We start from the raw sequence: 26195 nt of genomic DNA, 5'->3' as shown, positions 1-26195 counted from the left end.
CCTCCGCCGCCAGGGCTTGAGGGCGGGGCCTTCCTGCAACCTTTGCGGCTCCAACATGGCTCCGCGGCTGTGCAGCATCTTTGTGGCGGCGCGGCGGCTGCTGGGGGGCCCGGGGCCTCGCGCTGGGGACGTTGCGGCTGCAGCTGCGGCGCGGTGAGAGCCCGGCCAGGCAGGGATAGACGCGCGCGGGGTGGGGTGCAGGCGCGGGGGCCAGGGACTGGGTCGGGGGGAGGGGCTGAGACTCCTCGCTTGGAATCTGGGGGTTAGAGGCGGGGCAGGATCAAGGCCTAGGGAGGGGTCTGGGCAAAGAATGGGGGAGGTGAGAAAGGGATGGGTAGGGTCTTTGTCCTGGTTGGGACCGGGCTGTGATGGGGACCTGATGAAAGATGGTGAGAAGGGCAGGTACTGGGCCCTGGAGAGTGGGAGAGGGCAGAAGACAAGAGGAGTGGCCCGTTCCCAGGCGTAGCTTGTGATTTAACACCCACTGGGGGCTTCTGGTAGTCAGCTCCTCCGTCGGGAAGTTCTGTGGGAAAGAGATGATGGCAGGGGAGCAGTGGGGGATCCCCAGGGGCCATGGCTGCACAGACCCTTTGTTCCTCCACCTCGAACTGTACAGGTGGGGAAACGGACCTGAGAGGGAATGGGAGTTGTCCAAGGTCACCCTCCCTGCTGTGCCGTGGCAGCACCAGGTCTGGGACCCAGGTCTGCCAATGCGCCATGCACTTTGCACCCAACTGGTGGCCTCCTGGGAGTGGGAGTCTGGCTGGGCCATGTGCTCTCAGCCTGGGCTTTTGTTTGGGCCCTGCTCTGGGCTGAGCTAGGGCTTGGCCTCCCTGACTGGCCCTGGGCAGCCCCTCGCTCCTTGGTCCCCACAGCCCTGTACTTCCCCCATCTCTGCATATATGACCCTGCACAGTTATGACTTGGTGCTTGTCTGTCTCTCTCACTAGACCATGATCTCATTTTTCTCTGTTTCCCCAGCCTCCCACCCTCAGAGGGCTCAGGACTGTGTATGGTCAAGGAATATTTACCAAAGAAGTGAGGCCACCTGTTCCCCCTCCCCCAACCTGTGAAAAGGAAGCAACCATCCCTCCTGCCCTGCAGCCCAGGAATGAAGCTGCAAAGTTCTGATAGCGCCTGCCATGAGATGTTACAGCACAGAGCAGTGGGGCTTTTGGACAGCTGGGAAAGAGGAGTGGCATAAGCGCCCCACCTAGACTGCCCAATAATTAGGGATAAAGCTGACACCGTGGGAAAAGCCTAGAGTTTGCCTGGCACTAACAGATCTAACTCAGACTTTGTAGGTGGGGTGACCTCAGGACTCTTTAAGCCTTGGGTTCCTCATCTGTAAAATGGGAGTAATCAGGATGTATCTCATAGGGTTGTTGAGGATTAAAGATGCTGTGGTTGGTCGGGTATGGTGGCTCACGCCTGTAATCCCAGCACTTTGGGAGGCCGAGGCAGGCGGATCACTTGAGGTCAGCAGTTCAAGACCAGCCTGGCAACACGGCGAGATCCTGTCTCTATAAAAAGTACAAAAATGACCGGGCGCGGTGGCTCACGCCTGTAATCCCAGCACTTTGGGAGGCCGAGGCGGTGGATCACGAGGTCAGGAGATCGAGACCATCCTGGCTAACACGGTGAAACCCCGTCTACTAAAAATACAAAAAATTAGCCGGGCGCGGTGGCAGGCGCCTGTAGTCCCAGCTACTCAGGAGGCTGAGGCAGGAGAATGGCGTGAACCCAGGAGGCGGAGCTTGCAGCGAGCCGAGATCATGCCACTGCACTCCAGCCTGGGCGACAAGAGTGAGACTCTGTCTCAAAAAAAAAAAAAAAAAAAAAGTACGAAAATTTCACCATGTTGGTGAAGACGTGTCTCTACTAAAAATACAATTAGCTGGGTGTGATGGCTCACCCCTGTAATCCCAGCTACTAGGAAGCTGAGGCAGGAGAATCAATTGAACCCGGGAGACAGAGGCTGCAGTGAGCCGAGATCACGCTACTGCACTCCAACCTGGGTGACAGAGCGAGACTCCGTCTAAAAAAAAAAAGATTCCGTGGTTGTGAAGTGTCTAGCACTTGACGAACATGCAGCAAGTGTTGCTCCTTAACCCCTAGCCTATGTTTCAAGCAATTTCTGCATGTGACCCACATAATGTTGAGGCTCAAAGGGCTCTGGGAAGATCATCTTTTATGAGCCCTTTGTTTTCCAGATGAAAATATCAAGATTGGGGAAGGGACAGAATGGATTGGTGGTAAAACCATTTGTGTGGCAAACACCCAGAGGCTGTAAAAGGAGCATGGGTCTCAGAGTCAGCCTGCTGCCCCTCACTTACTCAGTGACCCTGGATGAGTTGCTGAACCTCCGTCAGCCTCAGTTTCCTTTTCTGTAAAGTGGGGATGTTGGTGTTTTCGGCAGGATTGCTGTGAAGACACTTGAATTAATGTTTATCAAGTCCCTCAAGGACTGTCTTGCAGTTACTTATACCTTAATTCCACATTGGATACCTGAGAACACTCTGTCCTGCTGCCCCTTAGGCTGCCCCATATCTCTCCAGAGTCACTAGTAGGGCCAGCAGCAGCCCTTCTGGCCTGTGAGGTTTGGGGGCAATGAGGCTGCTGGGGTGGGGATGGAGTGTGGGCTTTGAAATCAGATGGACCTGGGCCAGGCACCATGGCTCACGCCTGTAATCCCAACACTTTGGTAGGCCAAGGTGGGAGGATCGCTTGAACCGAGGAGTTTGAGACCAGCCTGGGCAACATAGCGAGATCCTGTCTCTATAAAAAATACAAAAATTTGGCCAGGCACCGTGGGTCATGCCTGTAATCCCAGCACTTTAGGAGGCTGAGGCGGGTGGATCACCTGAGGCCAGGAGTTCAAGACCAGCCTGGCCAACATGGTGAAACCCCATCTCTACTAAAAACACAAAAATTAGCCAGGCCAGGCCTGGTGACTCCCACCTGTAATCCTAGCACTTTGGGAGGCCCAGGCAGGCGGATCATGAGGTCAGGTATTCAAGACCAGCCTGGCCAACATGGTGAAACCCCGTCTTTATTAAAAATACAAAAATTAGCTGGGCATGGTGGTGTGCGCCTGTAATCCCAGCTACTCTGGGGGCTGAGGCAGGAGAATCGCTTAAACCAGGGAGGTGGAGGTTGCAGTGAGCTAAGATCGCACCAGTGCACTCCAGCCTGGGTGATAGAGCAAGACTCTGTCTCAAAAAAAAAAAAAAATTAGGCATGGTGGTGTGTTCCTGTATTCCCAGCTATTCTGGAGGCTGAGGTAGGAGAATCGCTTGAACTGGGGAGCCGGAGGTTGCAGTGAGCCAAGATCGCGCCACTGCACTCCAGCCTGGGCAACAGAGGGAGACTCCGTATCAAAAAAACAAAACAAAACAAAACAACAACAAAAAACATGCCGGGTGCGTTGGCTCACACCTGTAATCCCAGCACTTTGGGAGGCCGAGGCGGGCAGATCACCTGAGGTCAGGAGTTCGACCTGGGCAACGTGGTGAAACCCTGTCTCTACTAAAAATAGAAAAATTAGCTGGGCATGATGGCAGATGCCTGTAATCCCAGCTACTTGGGAGACTGAGACAGGAGAATCACTTGAACCCGGGGGGGCGGAGGTTGCAATGAGCTGAGATCGTACCATTGCACTCCAGCCTGGGGAACAAGAGCAAGACTTCGTCTCAAGAAAAAAAAAAAATTAGCCAGGCATGGTGACACATGTCTATAGTCCCAACTACTCCAGAGGCTGAGGCAGGAGAATCCCTTGAACCTGGGAGGTGGAGGTTGCAGTGAGCCGAGATCGTGCCATTGCACTCCAGCCTGGGCAACAGAGTAAGACTCCATCTCAAACAACAACAAAAATTAGCCAGACGTGGTGGTGCGCACCTGTGGTCTCAGCTACTTGGGAGGCTGAAGTGGGAGGATCATTTGAGTCTGGGAGATAGAGGATGCAGTGAGCCATGATTGTGTCACTGCACTCCAGCCTGGGTGACAGAGTGAGACCCTGTCTCGAAAAAAGAAGAAAAAAAAATAGAAGAAAAAAGAAAGATGAAGCTGAGCTAGGATCAAAACCTGGGTTTGTCCAGAGCTTGTGCTCATAAGCACTAGTTCTGCTGTTGGTTTTAAGGATGGAAAGGACCCCTGATCCCTGAGTGAAGTCACTCTGGGTCAAGGTCTACTTTTTTTTTTTTTTTTTTTTTGAGATGGAGTCTCATTCTGTCACCCAGGCTGGAGTGCAGTGGCGCGATTTCGGCTCACTGCAACCTCTGCCCTCTGAGTTCAAGCAATTCTCCTGCCTCAGCCTCCCAAGTAGCTGGGATTACAGGCGCCTGCCACCGCACCCAGCTAATTTTTTGTATTTTTAGTAGAGATGGGGTTTCACCATCTTGGCCAGGCTGGTCTTGAACCTCATGATCCACCCACCTCGGCTTCCCAAAGTGCTGGGATTACAGGCGTGAGCCACCACGCCCAGCCTAAGGTCTACCATTTCTTTCGTTTCATACTTTCCAGCTTTCATCATTTTCATGCAAGAATGTCTTAGCTCCTCTTTCATTCATTTCTCAAACTTGGACTGCATTCTCACCATGTGCCCAGCACTGCTCCAAGCATAGGGGATACAGCAGGGATACAACAGAACAGACAAGGATTCTGCCCCGCTAGGGCTGCCTCCAGTTTAGAGACTGACAATAAACAAAGCACATAATAAGCCAAAAAGTATAGTGGTTTTTTTTTTTTTAATTTTTAGTAGAGATGAGGTCTTGCTGTGTTTCCCAGGCTGGTCTCAAACTCCTGGGTTCGGCCGGGCATGGTGGATCACGCCTGTAATCCCATCACTTTGGGAGGCCAAGTCAGGCGGATCACTTGAGGTCAGGAGTTCGAGCCAGCCTGACCAACATGGTGAAACCCCGTCTCTACTAAAACATACAAAAATTAGCCGGGTGTGGTAGCACGCACCTGTAGTCCCAGCTACTCGGGAGGCTGAGGCGAGAGAATCGCTTGAACCCAGGAGGTGGAGGTTGCAGTGAGCTGAGATTGCGCCACTGCACTCCAGCCTGGGAAACAGAGTGAAACTCCATCTCAAAAAAAATACAAAAAAAAAAAAAAAAGGGCCAAGTGTGGTAGCTCATGCCTGTAATCCCAGCACTTTGGGAGGCTGAGGCAGGAGGATCACTTGAGGTCAAGAGTTCGAGACCAGCCTGGCTAACACGGTGAAAACCCATCTCTACTAAAAATAAAAAATTAGCTGGATGTGGTGGCACATGCCTGTAGTCCCAGCTACTTGAGAGGCTGAGGCTGGAGAATTGCTTGAACCTGGGAGGCGGAGGTTGCAGTGAGCCCAGATCACGCCACTGCACTACAGCCTGGACGACAGACTGAGACTCTATCTCAAACAAAACAAAAAAAAAAACAACTCCTGGGTTCAAGCAATCCTTCCCTCCTGCGTCAGCCTCCCAAAGTGCTGGGATTATAGGCATGAGCCACTGGGCTCATCCTAGTATAGTGTTTTAGAACGTGCTCTGGAACAAGATGGAGAGCAGGATGAGAGGGCTTGGGGAGGTCAAGGGTAGGAGAACATTGTAATTTCACTGAGAAAGTGACATTTGTACTCTTGCAAATGTACCCTTGGGGATGCTGGCTTGGAGTTCAAACCCTCCTCTGAGATCTTTGACAAGCTCCTTCTTGGATTTTACCTGTAGAAAACAGCTTTAGGGATGGGCTCCACCACCCTGCTCATTTGACAGATGGGGAAACTGAGGCCCACAGGCAGGAAGGATTAGAGTAGTGGGAAGAGACGAGAGCCCATCAGAGCTCCTGAAGTTTCCAGCGTTCCAGCCCCTAATCTCTCTCTTCAGGGCTGGCTACTTGACTGATATTTATCTTGGTCAGTGCTGGTGTTAATAAATTACTCAGTCTAGTCCTTTCTAGAGCAAAGGTCTTGGTTGATAAATAGTAGGAGCTGCTCTCCTCACTGCCCATCTCCCTCCAGGGGAAGCAGCCCCTCTACATTAAAACCAAAGGTCAGGTCCCTCAGTGCCCAACCTGAGGTGGGGGTTGGCTTTCAAGGAAGGAGCGCTGGGTTCTTAACTCTGCCCTCTGATTTTCTGTGCGGCCTTGGGCAAGTCCCTTAAACTCTCTGGGCTTCTTTCCATTTTATCCTCGCGAGAATGGGAATACTAATAGTACCAATACTATAAGATCATTGCATAGAATCAGTGAGATCCTGCAACTGAAAAGTACATCACAGATCCCTGGCTTACAGCCTCCCTTATTCTGGTCCAAAAACTTCACAGACCGCACTACCTATCTAATGATAATTGTCTTTTTTTTTTTTTTTTTTTTTTTTGAGACAGAGTTTCGCTCTTGTAGCCGAGGCTGGAGTGCAATGGCACGATCTGGGCTCACTGCAACCTCCGCCTCCCGGGTTCAAGTGATTCTCCTGCCTCAGCCTCCCGAGTAGCTGGGATTACAGGATTGCGCCACCATGCCCAGCTAATTTTTGTATTTTTAGTAGAGACTGAGTTTCACCATGTTGGCCAGGCTAGCCTCAAACTCCTGACCTCAGGCAATCCACCCGCCTCGGCCTCCCAAAGTGCTGGGATTACAGGCATGAGCCACCACGCCAGGCTGATAATTGTCTTTTTGCTAATGAAGCAGATGCATGTACAATGATCGAGAGAGTCCATGAATTCAGAAATGCTTAACACACTTTAAAATCTTTATAAAAAATTACAATGAATAAAGAAAAATTTAGCCATCTCCTATTCCTCTTTCCCAGGTAAGCAGTATTAACAGTTTGGGACAAGTAATTTCTTTTTTTTTTCTTTCTTTCTTTCTTTCTTTTTTTTTTTTTTTTTTTTTTTTGTGAAGATGGAGTCTCACTCTGTCATCCAGGCTGGCGTGCAGTGGCGTGATCTTGGCTCACTGCAGCCTCCGCCTCCTGGATTCAAGCAGTTCTGCCTCAGTCTCTCGAGTAGCTGGGACTACAGGCACACATCACCACTCCTGGCTAATATTTTGTATCTTTTTTTAGTGGAAATGGGGTTTTGCCATGTTGCCCAGGCTAGTCGTGAACTCCTGAGCTCCAGCAATCTGCCCGCCTCAGCCTCCCAAAATGCTAGGATTACAGGCATGAGCCACCATGCCCAGCCTCTTTTTTTGTTTTGTTTTGTTTTGTTTTGTTTTTTGAGACAGGGTCTGCTCTGTTGCCCAGGCTGGAGTACAGTGGCCCGATCTCAGCTCGCTGCAACCTCCGCCTCCTGGGTTCAAGCGATCTTCCCACCTCAGCCTCCTGAGTAGCTGGGACTACAGGCGCACTCAACACTCGACCACACCTGGCTAATTTTTTTTTTTTTTTTTTTTTTTTTTTGAGAAAGAGTTTCACTCTTGCTGCCCAGGCTGGAGTGTAGTGGCCCGATCTCAGCTCACTACAACTTCTGCCTCCTGGGTTCAAGCAATCTTCTCACCTCAGCCTCCTGAGTAGCTAGGACTACAGGCACACTTGACCATACCTGGCTAATTTTTTTTTTTTTTTTGAGACAGAGTTTTACTCTTGTTGCCCAGGCTGGAGTGCAATGGCCTGATCTCGGCTTACTACAACCTCCACCTCCTGGGTTCAAGCAATTCTTCTGCCCCAGCCTTCTGAGTAGCTGGGATTACAGGCATGCACCACCACGCCTGGCTAATTTTGTATTTTTAGTAGAGATGGGGTTTCTCCATGTTGGTCAGGCTGGTCTCAAACTCCCGACCTCAGGTAATCCACCTGCCTTGGCCTCCTAAAGTGTTGGGATTACAGGTGTGAGCCACTGTACCCAGCAATTTTTTTATTTATTGCAGAGACAGGGCTTCAGACTCCTGAGCTCAAGTGATCCGCCTGCCTCGGCCTCCCAAAGTGCTGGAATTACAGGCGTGAGCCACCATGCCTGGCCCATTTCTCATTTTTATGCTTATACAAACATATCACCATTTTGGCCCGGCGCGGTGGCTCATGCTTGTAATCCTAGCACTTTGAGAGGCCGAGGCAGGTGGATCATGAGGTCGAGAGATCGAGACCGTCCTGGCCAACATAGTGAAACCCTGTCTCTACTAAAAATAACAAAAATTAGCTGGGCGTGGTGGCACACGTCTGTAGTCCCAGCTACTTGGGAGGCTGAGGCAGGAGAATCACTTGAACCCGGGAGGTGGAGGTTGCAGTGAGTGGAGATCATACCACTTTACTCCAGCCTGGCGACAGAGCAAGACTCCATCTCAAATACAAACAAATGAACAAAACCAAACAAACATATCACCACTTTAAGATTATTTAAAAAAAAAAAATTTTTTTTTTTTTGAGACATGGTCTCTGTCACCCAGGCTGGAGTGCATTGGCCTGATCATAATTCATTGTAGCCTTGATTTCCTGGGCTTCATGCAGTCCTCCTAAGTCTCTCAAGTGGCTGAGACTACAGGCATGTGTCACCACACCCGGCTAATTATTGTATTTTTATTTTATTTTATTTTTTTGAGATAGAGTCTCACTCTGTTGCCCAAGCTGGAGTACAGTGGCAAGATCTTGGCTCACTGCAGCCTCAACCTCCCAGGCTCAAGTGATCCTACCACCTCAGCCTCCCAAGTAGTGCGACTACAGGCACATACTGTCATGCCCAGCTAATTTTATTTTTTGTAGAGACACGGTCTCACAAGTTTCCCCAGGCTTGTCTCATGGCCTCAAGCAATCCTCCTGCCTCAGCCTCCCAAAGTGCTGGGATTACAGGCATAAGCCAGTCATATTTATTATTTTTTTTTTGTAGAGATGGAGTCTCATTTTGTTGCCCAGGCTGATCTTGAACTCCTGGGCTCAAGTGATCCTCTGACCTCAGCCTCCCAAAGTACTGGGATTACAGGCATTTAGCCATTGTGCCCAGCTGATTTTATCCGTCCCAATGGCTGCTCCATATTTTGGAAAAAATTGATTGATTTTTTATTTGCAAGACATTTGTCCTTTTTTTTTTTTTGAGATGGATTCTCGCTCTGTTGCCCAGGCAGGAGTGTGATGGTGCGATCTTGGCTCACTGCAACCTCTGCCTCTCAGGTTCAAGCAATTCTCCTGCCTCATGCTCCTGAGTAGCTGGGATTACAGGTGCACACCACCACGCCTAGCTGATTTTTGTATTTTTAGTAGAGACAGGGTTTCGCCATGTTGGGCAGGCTGGTCTCGAACTCCTGACCTCAGGTGATCTGCCTGCCTTGGCCTCCCAAAGTGCTGGGATTGCAGGCGTGAGCCATCACACCCAGCCTAAGACATTTGTCTAACCACATAAAAGTCTTAAAAAGGGATAGGGCAGCTGGGTATTTGTATTGTAGAAATAGGAAAATTACCTGGATGTGGTGGTACGCGCCTGTAATCTCAGCTACTCAGGAGGCTGAGGCAGGAAAATTGCTTGAACCCGGGCGGCCGAGGTTGCAGTGAGCCAAGATCGCACCACTGCACTCCAGCCTGAGCAACAAGAGCGAGACTCTGTCTCAAAAAAAAAAGAAAAGAAAGGATAGGGCTTCCTGTGACCTCACTTGGAAAAAACAAAAGAGAAAAAAGAAAAAAGGGATAAGGCTTGTTGCCACTCAGGGATCCCTCTTGCCAGGCTCCCTGGCTAGGAATTGTCTCCATCGGGAGACTTCCTTTTCAGGCCTGGCTGCAAGCTGCACCAAGGCTGTGGAGCAGGAAGATTGGTAGTCTCAAAATAAGCACCCCTGCCTCCTGCTGGGACCTTGGATATGTGTTTAGGATGGGAGTGCAGTTCTGGTCCAGTAGGAGCTGGCAGCAGACCCTCCACTGCCCTTAACCACAATGCTCATGGGCAAAGCACATAATCATATTCATTGATCATTCATTCATTCATTCATTCTCACAGTATCCTATGGCGATGGGCAGAGCAGGTGTTGGCTGGATGAGTGAATGCATCTTGCTTTGCAGTGCCTTTTACTCCCTCTATCTGCCAAACCAGTCCTGGGGACTGACCAGCTCATCTCCTCCTCTGTAGAGAGTCTGCCCAGGTTGCCAGAAGCAGAGTTAAGGCTAGTTCACCTAGGCTCTTCCAGAGACCCCTCCTATAATTGTGTCCCAAGGCCCATTTCTCCTAGTGGACTATGAGCTCCTCAAGGACAAAGCTTATTTGTATTTGGCTTTCCATGTGTGGGGTCAGGGTGGGGACATGGGCCAAGTGCACTGTGAGAGTGCTGGGGAGGACGGTGAGAGCAGTCTTCTCGTTAGAGGGGACAGAACTTGTACAGAAAACACAGAGTAGCAGATCCTGGTGTGTTCAGGGAAGAGCACACCTGGAGAGTGAGGTGTACAGGTGAGGGGGCAGGAGGGGAGGCTGACAAGTTAGGTTGGGTTGTCAAGGGCTTTGGGCATGATGCAAGGTGGATTTGGGGTTGATCCTCTTGGCGAGAGGCTGGAGTTATATGACCCAAGTAGAGGACCTCTTGGAAGGGGGATGAAGTGGAGGCAGGGAGGCTAGAGAGAGAAGTGGGAGGTGGGGCTGCCTCTCCTGGCGTCCTGAGGCTCTGCAAAGCTTCAAGAAGCCAACTGGGCAGCTGGAATATCTGTAGAAAGGAGCTGGCTCCAATAGCATTTCACAGTCTGGAGCTGCCACAGGACTCCGTGGCCCTGTTCCCAGAAATGTGGGTCACTGGTCTAGGGGAGCAGGACATCCAAGTGGATGGAATTGCTGGGGCTCCCCCAACCTGCGCACGTCCCCCTCAACTCTGTCCTGCAGTTTCTATTCCAAGGACAATGAAGGCAGCTGGTTCCGCTCCCTCTTTGTTCACAAAGTGGATCCCCGGAAGGATGCCCACTCCACCCTGCTGTCCAAGAAGGAAACCAGCAACCTCTATAAGATCCAGTGTGAGTGGCTGCTGAGCTGACCAATTTCTGCCCTTTCAGGGGCTCTGGGGGCCTGTGAGGCTCCAGGAAGGAGATGGGAGGGTCTGGAATGTCCTCAGCTGTCCTGGGACCCCTGGCCTTGATGGGCTCCCCTCACCCCAAGTTCTTCCCTGTGTACACACCCTACCTCACTTCTTGTTCTCTGTCCTCTGTTGCAGTTCACAATGTAAAGCCTGAATACCTGGATGCCTACAACAGCCTTACGTGAGCACCCTGCATCCATACATCCCATCCCCTGCCTGGGTGGGGAACACACTTTCAGCAAATTTGCAGAACATCCTCCACCCTGTTCTTTTCTGTAGAAATCCAGGAGATGTAGATTTCTTTTATTTCTGCCTTTTTCTTTCTTTCTTTCTTTCTCTCTTTCCTTTTTTTTGAGATGGAGTTTTGCTCTCGTTGCCCAGGCTGGAGTGCAATGGCGCGATCTCGGCTCACTGCAACCTCTGCCTCCCAGGTACAAGCGATTCTCCTGTCTCAGCCTCCCAAGTAGCTCGGATTACAGGCATGCACCGCTAAGCATGGCTAATTTTTTTGTATTTAGTAGAGACAGGGTTTCACCATGTTAGTCCGGCTGGTCGCAAACTCCTGACCTCAGGTGATCCACCTGCCTCGGCCTCCGAGTGCTGGGATTACAGGCATGTGCCACTGCGTTTGGCCCCATTTTCTTTCTTTTTTTTTTTTTTAAGAGATGGTCTCCAGGAGGCGGAGGTTCCAGTGAGCCGAGATTGCGCCATTGCACTCCAGCCTGGGCAACAGGAGCAAAACTCTGTCTCACACACAAAAAAGAGAGATGGGATCTCACTTTGCTGCCCAGGCTGGTCTCAAACTACTGGGCTCAAGCAATCCTCCTGCCTCAGCCTCCCAGTGTTGGGATTACAGGTGTGAGCCACTGTGCCCAGCCAGGATGTAAATTTCAGTGTCGGAAGTCCTGAGGGCCTCTTGCCTAGCTTCTGCATTTTAGAGATGGAGAGTCTGAGGCCCAGCCCCAGGGTCTATTTGAACTGAGTTTGAACCCTTATCTCAGAGGCCCTGGTGGCTATGTGAACCCTGCCCCTCTCTGCACCTCCCCCACAGGGAGGCTGTGCTGCCCAAGCTTCACCTGGATGAGGACTACCCATGCTCACTCGTGGGCAACTGGAACACGTGGTATGGGGAGCAGGACCAGGCAGGTAAGGCGCTCACCTCCCTAGTGCCATTGCCACTGCCCAGCCCTGGCCTCCAGCACCTTTCACACCTGGCTGTTCTCCACTCCCTCTCCACAACAGCACCTGGTGGGGCTCTTACTAAAACCTCATCACCTCACTCCCCTGCTCAAATACCTGTCCTGGCTCCCCTGTGCCCTCAAGGTGACCCGTGAAGCCTGTGACTCCTTCCGGGCCCTGCCCCCAGCCTCATGGCACCAAATCCTCCATGCCTCGCTGTGCTGTCCCACCCAGGACTCAGTTCCTCAGATTGACAGTTTCACTCTTTAGTTCCAGACTACTGCTCATTCTCTTTCTTCTGCCTTAAGCATTATTTCTTGTTTGCCTGCTTTACCTGGATCACTGTCTTTTATTCTTTTTTTTTTTCCGAGACTGAGTTTCACTCTTGTTGCCCCCGGCTGGAGTGCAGTAGTGCAATCTCGGCTCACTGCAACCTCCGCCTCCCCAGTTTAAGCAATTCTTTTGTCTCAGCCTCCTGAGTAGCTGGGATTACAGGCATGTGCCACCACGCCCAGCTAATTTGGTATTTTTAGTAGAGACGGGATTTCACCATGTTGGTCAGGCTGGTCTTGAACTCCTGATCTCAGGTGATCCACCTGCCTCAGCCTCCCAAAGTGCTGGGATTACAGGTGTGAGCCACCGCACCTGGCCATTTTTTTTTTCTTTTTTCTTTTTTGAGACAGGGTCTCGCTGTGTCACCCAGGCTGGCAGATAGTGGCACAGTCTTGGCTGACTGCAACCTCCACCTCCTGAGTTGAAGAGATTCTCCTGCCTCAGCTTCCCGAGTAGCTGGGATTACTGGCCTGTGCCACCACGCCTGGCTAATTTTGTATCTTTAGTAGAGATGGGGTTTCACATGTTGGTCAGGCTGGTCTCGAACTTCTGACCTCAGGTGATCCACCTGCCTCGGCCTCCCAAAGTGCTGGGATTACAGGAGTGAGCCACCACTCCCGGGCTTTTTTTTTTTTTTTTTGAGACAGGGTCTTGCTCTGTCACACAGGCTGGAGTGCAGTGGCATAATCTTGGCTCACTCGAGCCTTAATTTCCCAGGCTCAAGCAGTACTCCCACCTCAGCTTCCTGAGTAGCTGGGACTATAGGTGCGCTCCACCATGCTCAGCTAATTTTTGTGTTTTTTGGTAGAGACGGGGTTTCTCCATGTTGCCCAGGCTGGTCTCAAATTCCTGAACTCAAATGATCCTACCTCCTCGGCCTCCCAAAGTGCTAGGATTGCAGACATGAGCCACCGTGCCTGGCCTTTCAGTTTTATTCATTTTCAAATTTTCATTTATTTATTTATTTTTGAAACCAGGTCTTGTTGCCCAGTGGGGAGTGCAGTGGTGTGATCACAGCTCACACAGCCTTAACCTCCTGAGCTTAAGCAATCCTCCTACCTCAGCCTCCTGAGTAGCTGGGACCACAGGTGCATGCCACAATGCCCAACTAATTTATTTTAAATTTTTTGTAGAGACGGGATCTCCCTATGTTACCCAGGGCGGTCTCAAACTCCCGGGCTCAAGCGATCCTTCCACTTTGGCCTCCCAAAGTGCTGGGAGTACAGGCATGAGCCACAGTGCCTGGACTATTCACTTTTTTATTTTGGCATAGATGTCACCTCCTCCTGGAAGGCTGCCGAGATTTCCTCCACCCGGGCTGGGTCAGACACCTTCCTTAGCTCTCCAGGCCTCAGTAATTACCTCCTCACACCCTGATCATGTACCCCTATAGCTGCCTGTTTAGTTGTCTGTCTCCATATATGGGTGAATCCCCAATATGCAGCACATATTTGTGGAATAAATAGGAGTTCTTCTTGTCTGAGCTGGTGTCTTACAGTCCCAGGGGCACCCCTAGCATGCCCCATCCCAGCCTAATAGACACATCAAAGTTGGCACCAGCTATAAGAACCCACACATGAATTTGGCTGACTCACAGCATCTCAGCCACTCAAAGGGACCTCAAATTCAGACCCGCACTGTCCAAAATGATAGCCACTAACCACATGTAGTTATTTATTTTTTTTTTTTTTGAGATGGAGCCTCGCTCTGTATTGTCACCCAGGCTGGGGTACAGTGGTGCAATCTTGGCTCACTGCAACCTCTGCCTCCTGGGTTCAATTGATTCTCCTGCCTCAGCCTCCTGAGTAGCTGAGGTTACAGGCGTGTGCCACTGCACTTGGCTAATTTTTGTATTTTTAGTAGAAACAGGGTTTCACCATGTTGGTCAGGCTGGTCTCGAACTCCTGACCTCATGATCCTCCCGCCTGAGCCTCCCAAAGTGTTGGGATTACAGGCATCAGCCACTGCGCCTGGCCGATTTATTTATTTTTTTGAGACAGCGTCTCACTCTGGTTTCCCAGGCTGGACTGCAGTGGTGCAATCACAGCTCACTGCACCCTTGACCTCCCGGGCTCAGATGATTCTCTCACCTCAGCCTCCCGAGTAGCTGGAACTACAGGTGTGCGCCACCACAGCCAGCTAATTTTTTATATTTTTAGTAGAGACAGGGTTTCACTATGTTGCCCAGGCTGGTCTTGAACTCCTGGACTCAAGCAATCCGTCAGCCTTGGCCTCCTGGATTACTGAGATTACAGGTGTGAGCCACTGCGCCCTGGTCTCACATGTAGCTATTGAAATTTATATTAGTTAAAATTACATAAAATTTAAAGTTCAAGCTGTGTGCCAAGGTGCTCACCTGTAGTCCTAGCTACTTGGGAGGCTGAGTTGGGAGGATTGCTTGAGCCCAGGAGTTCGAGGCCGTGATTGAATACCATCACACCTATGAATAGCCACTGCACTCCAGCCTGGGCAACACAGTGAGACCCTGTCTCTAAAAAAGAAAAAATTCAGGACTGAGTATGGTGGCTTATGCTTATAATCCCAGCAGATTAGGAGGCTGAGGTGGGAGGAACACTTGAGGCCAGGAGTTTGAAACCAGCCTGGGCAACATAGTGAGACTTTGCTTCTATAAAGAAAATACATATTAAAAAAAAAAAGAAGAAAAGATTTTAAAAAAGAAAAAATTCAGTTTCTTAGTCATACTAGCTACATTTCAAATGCTCACTCATACACACACAGGCTCATGCAGAAAGTACTTTTGGACAGTACTGGTTTAGACTGTCTGCATAGCACAGCCATAACAGATGGTCCTCTGAACTTCCCTTGAACACTCCTAGCCATGAAGAGTTCACTTGTAAGCCAATCTATTTCATCCTTTGACAGTCCTGATAATCGTGTCTTTGAAAATAATCTGTGACCTGCAGATAGATAGGTGTATCTCCTTAATCAATTATTTGGTTTCCGTAACAGACATTAACATATTATTTATGTTTTATTTTTATTATTTCCATTTAGAAACAGGGTCTCACTATATTGCCCAGGCTGGAGTTGAATTTCTGGGCTCGGGCAATCCTCCTGAGTAGCTGGGACTATAGGCGTATGCCATTGTACCTGGCTAGACACTGATATGTGGCTAAGGGAATAAGAGAAAAGCAAATTGCCTTCAGTTTCAGCCACTACAGCTTTCCCATTTTAAGCTTGACTTGATCAGCTCCAGCAGTATTCCTTGAATTCTCTTAAGCATTTGCTAGTTGTGAAATGAACTCTGAGGGATGGGATCCTGACTTTTTCTTTTTTTTCTTTTTTGAGACCGAGTCTCACTCTGTTGCCGAGGCTGGAGTGCAGTGGCGTGATCTCAGCTCACTGCAACCTCCGCCTCCCGGATTCAAGCAAGTTCTCTTGCCTCAGCCTCCCGAGTAGCTGGGACTACAAGCATGAACCACCATGCCTGGCTAGTTTTTGTATTTTTAGTAGAGATGGAGTTTCACCATCTTGGCCAGGCTGGTCTCGAACTCCTGATCACAGTTGATCCACCTGCCTCGGCCTCCCAAAGTGCTGGGATTACAGGCGTGAGCCACTGCCCCTGGCCTTTTTCTTCTTCTTATTTTTTATTTTTCTGTTTGGGACAGGGTCTCGCTCTGTCACCCAGTTTGGAGTGCAGTGGCATGATCATAGCTCACTGTAACCTTGAACTCCTAGGCTCAGGCGATCCTCTCACCTCAACTTCTCGAGTAGCTGGGACCACAGACATACACCACCATGCCTGGGCTAGTTGTTTTGTTTTTGTTTGTTTGTTTTGTAGAGATGAGGTCTTGCTATGTTGCCCAGGCTGATCTCAAACTCATGAGCTCAAGTGCTCCTCTCCTGCCTCAGCCTCCCAGAGTGTTGGGATTACAGGCCTGAGCCACTGCGCCTGGCTGATCCTGACTTTTTAAAGCATACCCTACATTTTTTGTACCTTGAAGTTCAGTCCCTCACATAGCTGAATCATGTTGAGCTGTACGCTGGGAGTAAGGTTCAGGAATCTACATTTTAATAAACTTGTAAGAACCATTGATCCATCTCCTATGGGGAGCACCACAATTGTTAGACAATTCCTTCTTCCTGGCTGGGCGCGGTGGCTCACGCCTGTATCCCAGCACTTTGGGAGGCTGAGGCGGGTGCATCACCTGAGGTCAGGAGTTCAAGACCAGCCTGGTTAACAAGGTGAAACCCTGTCTCTACTAAAAATACAAAAATTAGCTGGGCGTGGTGGCATGCGCCTGTAATCCCAGCTACTTGGGAGGCATAGGCAGGACAGTCCCTTAAACCCAGGAGGTGGATGTTGCAGTGAGCTGAGATCACGCCACCGCACTCCAGCCTGGGTGACAGAAAAATAAAGAAAATTCCTTCCTCTTGCCAATGATGCTGTCCTTGTAACTTTTCTCCGTTAATCCATTTTCCACAGGTCATTCCTGGTTTTGGTAGATTTCCATCCATACAGTACTTTTGCCATTTCCTTTGGGAAAAAGACCTTTAAACCATAGGGTCAGGCCATTTTGCAGATGGGAAAATCAAGGCGCAGATGGGAAAATCAAGGCACAGATGGAGTCAAAAAACAGGTGAAGGTCAGGCTGGAGATGGGGATGGGAAGTTACAGAGTCTGAGTTTCTAGACTGCTGGCAGCCAGCTGCCCTTAGCTCTAGCTTGCTTGTGTGATCCCCTGGGGACCTTCCTCCGCTGATGGGCCCAGCCATGCTCCCAGGATGGCAAAACTGTTCCTTTCTTCTCCTCCACAATTAATTAGGTTTCTTTGTTACTAGGAATTAGATTAGTTTCCTGGGGTGGCCAGCATATCACAAACTGGGTGGCTTAAAATAACAGAGGTTTATCCTGTCACAGTTCTGGAGGCCGGAAGTCACAAATCAAGGTGTTGACAGGGCTGTCCTTCCTCCTAAGGCCTTAGGGGAGAACCCTTCCTTGCCTCTTCCAGTTTCTGGGGATTGCTGGAAACTTAGTGTTCCTTGGCTTGTAGACTTGTCATTCTAATCTCTGCCTCCCTCGTCACATGCTGTTCTCTCTGTGTGTCTCTGTCTTCACATAGTGTTCTCCTGTGTCCAGATCTCCCACTTCTGATAAGGACACCAGTCACTGGACTCAGGGCTCACCTAGTATAATCTCATCTTAGGTCGATTATACCCACAGAGACCTATTTCCAAATAAGGTCACATTCTGAGGTTTTGGGTGGGCATAAATTTTGAGGGGACATTGTTCAACTCAGTGCGGATAATATGATTTTTATTTATTTTTATTTATTTATTTTTTGAGACAGAGTCTTGCTCTTTTGCCCAGGCTGGAGTGCAGTGGTGCGATCTCAGCTCACCACAACCTTTGCATCCCAGGTTGAAGCGCTTCTCTTGCCTCAGCCTCCTGAGTAGCTAGGATTACAGATGTGCATCACCACGCCCAGCTAATTTTTGTTTTAGTAGAGATGGGGTTTCGCCATGTTGGTGAGGCTGGTCTCGAATTTCCGACTTCAGGTGATCCACCCGCCTCAGCCTCCCAAAGTTGATTATTTATTTACTTGAGACAGAGTCTCACTCTGCCACCCAGGCTGGAGTACACTGGCGCAATCTTGACTCACTGTAACCTCTACCTCCTGGGTTCAAGCGATTCTCCTGCCTCAGCCTCCCGAGTAACTGGGATTATAGGCATGTGCCACCACACCCAACTAATTTTTTTTTTTTTTTTTTTTTGAGATGGAGTCTCACTCTGTCGTCCAGGCTGGAGTGCAGTGGCACGATCTCGGCTCACTGCAAGCTCTGCCCCCTGGGTTCATGCCATTCTCCTGCCTCAGCCTCCCGAGTAGCTGGGACTATAGGCGCCCGCCACCACGCCTGGCTAATTTTTTGTATTTTTAGTAGAGACGGGGGTTTCACTGTGTTAGCCAGGATGATCTCGATCTCCTGACCTCGTGATCCACCTTCCTCAGCCTCCCAAAGTGCTGGGATTACAGGCGTGAGCCACCATGCCCAGCCCAGGATTTTTATAAATTCTAAGAGTACAAAGAGTTTTCCATGCAAAGTAAGCTTCCCTCCTGCCCGAGGCCCCACAGGCCTCCATTCTGTGTCCCAGGGGCATCTACTGTCAATCTCTTTTTTTTTGAGACGGAGTTTCGCTCTTGTTGCCCAGGTTGGAGTGCAATGGCACGATCTTGGCTCACCGCCACCTCCGCCTCCCAGGTTCAAGTGATTCTCCTGCCTCAGCCTCCCAAGTAGCTGGGATTACAGGCATGCGCCACCACATCTGGCTAATTTTGTATTTTTAGTAGAGATGGGGTTTTTACATGTTGGTCAGGCTGGTCTCCACCCGCCTTGGTCCCCCAAAATGCTGGGATTACAGGTGTGAGCCACTGCGCCCAGTCTACTGTCAATCTCTTAAGTCGCCATTAAGAGGTGATGCATAAATTAGCATCTCTGGATGTCCTTGCCACCTCAACACATGAGGTAGCATACCACATATCCTCTTCTGTTCCTTGGTTCCTTTTTTCAATTCACTGTCTTGGAATGTTCCATATCAGCCCATCAGTTCTCCCCTGTCCTTTTGTTCAGCTGCCCCTCCAAGGCCTGGTGGTCTTCCTTATGCATGCCACTGCTTCCAGGGTACAGGACACATCTGATCTTCTTGTTGCTATTTAAGGAAAGTGGGGTGGGAGCATTATTCCCATTTTCAAGATGAGAACATTGAGGCCTAGAGCAGTCCAAGGCTGCTGGGCAGAGCTGGAGCTCAAATCCAGGTCTCCTAGACTTGTGTCTAGGGTCATCCCCTCCCCAGCATGGTCTTCCACCAAGGCAGAGGGAACTCAGAGAGTCTTGCTGCTACAGGGAACCAGGCCACCCGCCTCCCCCATCCCCACCACTTAGCCAACCTTGGGGAGGTCATCTGCTGGGGGTCCCAGCAGCTCACTGACCTATACCTCTCACCCCCAACAGTGCACCTGTGGCGATTCTCAGGTGGCTACCCAGCCCTCATGGACTGCATGAACAAGCTCAAAAACAATAAGGTATGTTAGTGTCCACTCAGCACACCTCTCTGGATGTGGGATGCAGCCCAGCCCTGTGCTGGGGACTCCTCTGCTACCCCATGAGGCACACTGTCAGGATGGAGCGCACTTCCTGGTAGCCATGCCTTTACCACCATGCCCACAGGAGTACCTGGAGTTCCGAAGGGAGCGGAGCCAGATGCTGCTGTCCAGGAGAAACCAGTTGCTCCTCGAGTTCAGCTTCTGGAATGAGCCACAGCCCAGAATGGGTCCCAACATCTATGAGCTGAGGACATACAAGCTCAAGGTGCCTCCCTCCAACAGACCCCCTCCTGCCCCCCAATTTCCCTGCTGCAGTGCTGCTTTGCAGCTGCCCCAACACCTAGACTGGGGCTTCTGGTTTCTCCCTCCCTGTGGGCTCAGAGCAGAGTTGTGTACACGAGTGCAAACATGCACACCAGGTGTGTGTCAGGGCCTGCGAATGAGGCCAAATGGCCGCTGGAGCTTGGGAGGTGGGGAGACAGGGCAGTTTCCCTTCCTTGCCAAGCTGTGATGCTATGAATCTGAGGTGGGGGCTCATTCCCGTCATCCCTTTGGTTCTCTTTCAGCCAGGAACCATGATCGAGTGGGGGAACAACTGGTAAGTGGCAGCACCAAGACTGGGGTTGGGGGGGGGCGTACCCTGCTCACCTGCCCCACCAAGGCCCCTGGTGGGCCACCTTTTCCAGGGCCATATCACAGGGAACTCTTTACCCTCTGCCCCTCACGGATCTGGGAGAAGGATCCAACCAGGAGGTGAGGATCTCCTAGAAGGTTGTGACCCCTCCGTTGGTAGAACACCCCGCCATCAGTCCTTTCTCTCAGCATCCCGGAGGACCGTGGGTTCCACCTAGGCCCCTCCTGTGAAGTGTGGCCAAGGAATCAGCCTCAGTACCCTCTGCACCAGCCCTGGCTTCTGCCCCATATTATTCTGACTTCTCCAGGGCTCGGGCCATCAAGTACCGGCAGGAGAACCAGGAGGCAGTGGGTGGCTTCTTCTCACAGATAGGAGAGCTCTACGTGGTGCACCATCTCTGGGGTAGGTTGAGGACCTTCCAGGAGCCTTTTGTTAGTTCTCTTTCTCTGTCATCACTCTCTGTAGCCAATGGGGTTGTATTAGTGTCCTCATAGAACTTAATGTTCTAGCAGGAGACACTATCTTAGATGTAAAGTCACAAAAAGATCAATTTCAGATTACAAATAATATTTATAGAAAATAGGCAAGGAGTCTGGGAGCGGTGGCTCAAGCGTATAATCACAACACTTTGGGAGGCCGAGGTGGGCAGATCACAAGGTCAAGAGATCGAGACCATCCTGGCCAATATGGTGAAACCCCATCTCTACTAAAAATACAAAAATTAGCTGGGCGTGGTGGCACATGCCTGTAGTCCCAGATACTCGGGAGGCTGAGGCAGAAGAATCACTTGAACCCGGGAGGTGGAGGTTGCAGTGAGCTGAGATCACGCCATTGCACTCCAGCCTGGCAACAGAGCGAGACTCCGTCTCAAAAAAACGAAGAAAAAAAAAAAGGCAGGGAGAGATGATGGTGAAAAACATAGGGGATCTACATTGGTCTAGGCAGACAAATAATGCCTCTCTGAGGGAGTAAAATGTAAGCTCAGGGGTAAAATGTAAGCTGAGAGCTAAAGGATGAGAAGGAGCCAGCTGTGAATTGCTAGGCAAAAGCATTCCAAGTAGACAGAGCAGCACATGCAAAGGCCCCGTGGTGGGGAAAAGCCTTCGGGGTTTTGAGGTGTGGCAAGGAGGCCAGTGTGGAGTGAGTAGGGAAGAATGTGGGGAGATGGAACAGGAGAGGGGGAATGAGTTGGGATTTATTGTAAATGCAATGAGAGACTATTTGTTTCAAACAGCAGTGACATGACCTGATTTTTGTTCTAGTATGATTTCTCTGGCTGCTGTCTGCTTTGTTAAGAGTGCTGCAACCTCCGCCTCCTGAGTTCAAGTGATTCTCGTGCCTCACGCTCCTGAGTAGCTGGGATTACAGGCATGCAGTACCATGCCCAACTAATTTTTGTATTTTTAGTACAGACAGAGTTTCGCTATGTTGGCCAGACTGGCCTCGAACTCCTGGCCTCAAGCAGTCCACCAGCCTCGGCCTCCCAGAGTGCTGGGATTATAGGCATGAGCCACCGCACCCAGCCGGAAGTGTTACACTAAAAATGCTGACACACCAAAGTAGAGATGTCAAGTAGGCAGTAGATGGATAGAGGAGTCTGGAGCCCTTGGGAGTGTTTGCGACTAGAAATATAAATGTAGGCAATATTAACATATGTACTGATTGGATGGATTATTAAAGCAGACAGTGTTTGCTAACAGTCTGAGGGAGGCATCTAGGGAGGAGGAGACAGCAGTGCAGGGTTTAGGGGACAGTGGGAAGAGGGCCCTGTGCTGGGTAAGGGATCCAGTCCTCTGTGCCTGAGGAATGAGCCTGTGCCTTTCTCACAGCCTATAAAGACCTGCAGTCTCGGGAGGAGACTCGAAACGCTGCCTGGAGGAAGAGAGGCTGGGATGAAAATGTCTACTATACAGGTGAGTGAAGCCTTTGGAGGTCTTCTGCTGAGAACCCTGTCTGAGGATGGAATCCTCTCTGCAAGGAGATCTAGTCTTTCTTGATTACCTCCAGTGATGGGGAACTCACTTTTAAGACAATGAGTTAATGGGTTTCTATCCAAGTGGCACACTCCATAGGATACCAGCAGGCCTAGGTGAGTACTCTAAGGGATGATAACATAGCCAGGGCCACGCCTCTGCCTAGGAGATGTGGATTAGCGAACGCCCATTGTGACCTTGGGCATGGTTCTTTACCTCGCTGAGGCTGTTCCCTCGTCTGTAAGATAGTGCTTCTGTCAGAGGGCTATAACGGAAGATTCTACAAACTATTTTATTATTTTATATTTTATTTTATTTTATTTATTTTTGAGACACAGTCTCACTCTGTCACCCAGGGTGGAGTGCAGTGGCATGATCTTGGCTCACTGTAACCTCCACCTCCCAGGTTCAAGCCATTCTCCTGCCTCAGCCTCCCGAGTAGCTGGGATTACAGGCGTGTGTCACCATGTCCAGCTAATTTTGTATTTTTAGTAGAGACGGGGTTTTATCATGTTGGCCAAGCTGGTCTCGAACTCCTGACCTCAGGTGATCCGCCTGCCTCAGCCTCCCAAAGTGCTGTGATTACAGGCATAAGCCACCACATCCGGCCCACAAACTCATTTATGAAAAGTGCTTTCTCCAGTGTCTGTCACAAAGGAAGCATGCAGGAAATGTTTTTGAATAAGGTTTTTGTTTTTGTAGAGATGCAGTCTTACTATGTTACCCAGGCGGGTCTCAAACTCCTGGGCTCAAGCAGTCCTCCCACCTCAGCCTTCCACAGTGCTGGGATCATAGGCATGAGCTACTGTGCCCAGCCTTGAACAAGTTTTTTGCTCAAGGTGTTTGCCACTTTGCTAGGAACCTGAAACCACCTAGAGTCAGTGGGTGTTAATTAAGCCCTCACTGTGTGCCGGGAACTGTGGTAGGTAGGTGGTTGAGGGGCACATAAATGAACAAGAGCCTGTCCTTGCCATTGAGAAGCTTACAGTGATCACTTACCAGGTGGCATGAGGGAGAATGTGTCTGCTGAAGGAGTTAGCAGGAGCCTTGCTATTCAGTGTGGTCCCAGCTGGGTATGGTGTCTCACAACTGAAATCCTAGTACTTTGGGAGGCCAAGGCAAGAGGATCACTTGAGGTCAGTAGTTTAAGACCAGCCTGGGCAACATAGGGAGACCCCATCTCTACAAAACATTTTTTAAAAATTAGCAGGAAGTGGTGTTTCCCACCTGTAGTCCCAGCTACTTGGAAGGCTGAGGAGGGAGGATCACTTGATCCCAGGAGTTTGAGGCTGCAGGGAGCCATGATTGTGCCATTGCACTCCAGCCTAGGGAACAGTGAGACCCTATGTCAAAAATAAAAAATAAAAATAATAAAAAACAAGACGAGCACAGTGGCTTACACCTGTAATCCCAGCACTATGTGAAGTTGAGGTGTGTGGATCAATTGAGGCCAGGAGTTGGAGACCAGTCTGGGCAACATGGTGAAACCTCGTCTCTACTAAAAATAAAAAAAATTAGCCAGGCGTGGTAACTCAAGCCTGTAATCCCAGCTACTCGGGAGGCTGAGGCACAAGAATCACTTGAACCCAGGAGGCGGAGGTTGCACTGAGCCGAGAACCTGCCACTGCACTCCAGCCTGGAAGACAGGGTGAGACCCTGTCTCAAAAAAAACAAAAAACAAAAAAAATCAAGTGTGGTCCCAACTGACAGTATTGGCATCCCCTGGGAGCTTGTTAAGAATGACAAATCTTGGCTGGGCGCAGTGGCTCATGCCTGTCATCCCAGCACTTTGGGAGGCTGAGGTGGGCAGATCACCTGAGGTCAGGAGTTCAAGACCAGCCTGACCAACATGGAGAAACCCTGTCTCTACTAAAAATACAAAATTAGCCAGGCATAGTGGCACATGCCTGTAATCCCAGCTACTCAGGAGGCTGAGGCAGGAGAATCGCTTGAAACCGGAAGGCGGAGGTTGCAGTGAGCCGAGATAGTGCCATTGCACTCCAGCGTGGGCAACAAGAGTGAAATTCCATCTCAAACAAAGAAACAAACAAACAAGAATAACAAATCGCAGGCTTCCTGCAACCTACCAAATCAGAATCTGCACATTAACAAGAACTGCCAAGTGATTTGTATGCACATTAAAGTTTGAAAAGCTCTGAGCTGGAGGAAAGAGTCTAACCTCCTGGATGACCTTGAGCTGACCTTCTCTAGGCTGCACCCTCTCTATCTGTAAAACGAGGCAGTTGGTCTAAATCAGTGTTTTTCTTCTCTTTTTTTTTGAGATGGGGTTTTGCTCTTGTTGCCCAGGCTGGAGTGCAATGGCCTGATCTCGGCTCACGGCAACCTCTGACTCCCGGGTTCAAGCGATTCTCCTGCCTCAGCCTCCCTAGTAGCTGGGATTACAAGCATGTGCCACTATGCCCGGCTAATTTTGTATTTTTAGTAGAGAGAGGGTTTCTCCATGTTGGTCAGGCTGGTCTCGAACTCCTGACCTCAGGTGATCCGCCTGTCTTGGCCTCCCTAAGTGCTGGGATTATAGGCACGAGCCACCATGCCTGGCCAACAGATAACTATTAAAATTTAAGAAAATGTTATTCTCATCATCACCAAAGTCCTGTCTTATCCCATAATTTGAGGGATCTGGTGCTCTTCATGGGCCCTTCCACGAGGGCAATGGGACATTCCTGTCGCAGCATCTGGGGCCTCCTCCTGCCCACTCAAAGGCCAGCATGTGTGGGTGGGGCCAGGGGAGGTTGTTGGCTTGCTTGAGCCCCCTGTGTGACCTCTGCCTTCTCTCTCCGCAGTCCCCCTGGTGCGACACATGGAGTCTAGGATCATGATCCCCTTGAAGATCTCGCCTCTGCAGTGATACTGCCTACACCTCCACCTCCTTCCCCTTCTCCCTCAGGCAACCCCAACAGACAGTGGCACTCCTGGTCCTGCTGTCTTGGTTTTGTCTTGGCTCTGGGAGGACTCTGAGGGGCAGTGCTCAGTTCAGACAAGGGGGAACTGAAGGCTGACAAGTTCTGAGGCTTACAGCTCTGCCCAGGCCCTTTCTACTTTCCCTGCCTGCCTCCTTCCCCTTGCTAGAAGTAGTTTCTGATTTCCCTGAATGAAAGATAGTGATCTTTCAGGCCTTCATATATCTTCTAAAATTCCTCATCTCAAGGCCACCAGTCCCCAGTTATCACCCTTGGAAATCCTCTGTTTAGCTTAGTTGCACAAACGGTAGTATGTCCAGTGGCTAGAGGTGGGGTGGGAAGAGAGGAGGCCGGGCCAGGCCCTCAGGAATTCCCTGGTTTCCACTGGGCCACCCACTTGCTGGACAGTCTGAGCCAAGTCCCTCCTGCTGGAGAAAAGCCTGGAACTGCCAAAACAAAAACAACAACAAAAACAAAAATAAACCTCGTCACCACGGTCAGGAGGAGGTTCAGACATTCTGCCCAGAGGGGCTGGGGAAAGGGATGGGAGCCAGGAAAGATTTAGGGGCAGGAGACAGACACATAACAGGAACTCGGAAGGTAGAACTTAGAATTCAGAACTTGGGTTTCAACTGTAGAATCTGGAATCTGGAATACAGAATTGGGAAGAAGAACAGAGATGACAAAAGACCACTTGAAGAGAGGTTCCTAATACTAGACAGATGGAGAGTGGCTTGGCTGTTTCCCCCTGCATATTGGGGTTGAAAACTTAAATGTGTAGTTCCAGTCCTTCTATGCAGAGTCTCTCCTGCCCTCCCTCCTTCCTGCAGGCAAATATACAAGCTAGAGCCTGTTCCCTCACCCTGTATCCTGTCTCCCCTAATTGACATTCTATCAGCCCAGCCCTCATTCTGCAGGGCCACCTGGTGTGTGGAGGCGGGGGGGGGGGGGTCAGTGACTCTGGGGGTCTCCTCAGTGACCCCCATACCTCATCATGAACCCTTGGGTAGCTTGATTCTGCCTACCATCCAGGAAAACTTGTGCTGGAATTGCTGATGGAACCAATTAAATATTTACTATAAATCAGTGTCTTTTCTTCATCTGCAAGGAACTTTAGCAGGTGCCTGAGGCAGGGCACA

The 26195-nt window shown here is 50.2% G+C and overlaps 1 protein-coding gene across 2 annotated transcripts; it reads left to right on the top strand.

The window, feature by feature from the left end:
• On the top strand, positions 1-26139 carry NIPSNAP1 (nipsnap homolog 1). Of its 2 annotated transcripts, XM_063704649.1 has the most exons (11): positions 1-153; positions 982-1038; positions 10764-10891; positions 11089-11134; positions 12005-12099; positions 19437-19507; positions 19653-19793; positions 20095-20126; positions 20470-20564; positions 21992-22075; positions 24940-26139. In XM_063704649.1, exons 1-11 carry the CDS (start codon positions 56-58, stop codon positions 25002-25004), a joined length of 912 nt encoding a protein of 303 aa, XP_063560719.1. In that variant the 5' UTR covers positions 1-55; the 3' UTR covers positions 25005-26139. The 2 variants fall into 2 exon arrangements, with proteins under 2 accessions (XP_063560719.1, XP_018873744.2); XM_019018199.4 differs by lacking the exon at positions 982-1038.
• Positions 26140-26195: the final 56 nt, after the last annotated feature.

The sequence above is a fragment of the Gorilla gorilla genome, chromosome 23 (assembly GCF_029281585.2).
Source record: "Gorilla gorilla gorilla isolate KB3781 chromosome 23, NHGRI_mGorGor1-v2.1_pri, whole genome shotgun sequence".
Taxonomy (NCBI): domain Eukaryota; kingdom Metazoa; phylum Chordata; class Mammalia; order Primates; family Hominidae; genus Gorilla; species Gorilla gorilla.
This window is presented reverse-complemented; position numbering and strand designations above follow the sequence as displayed.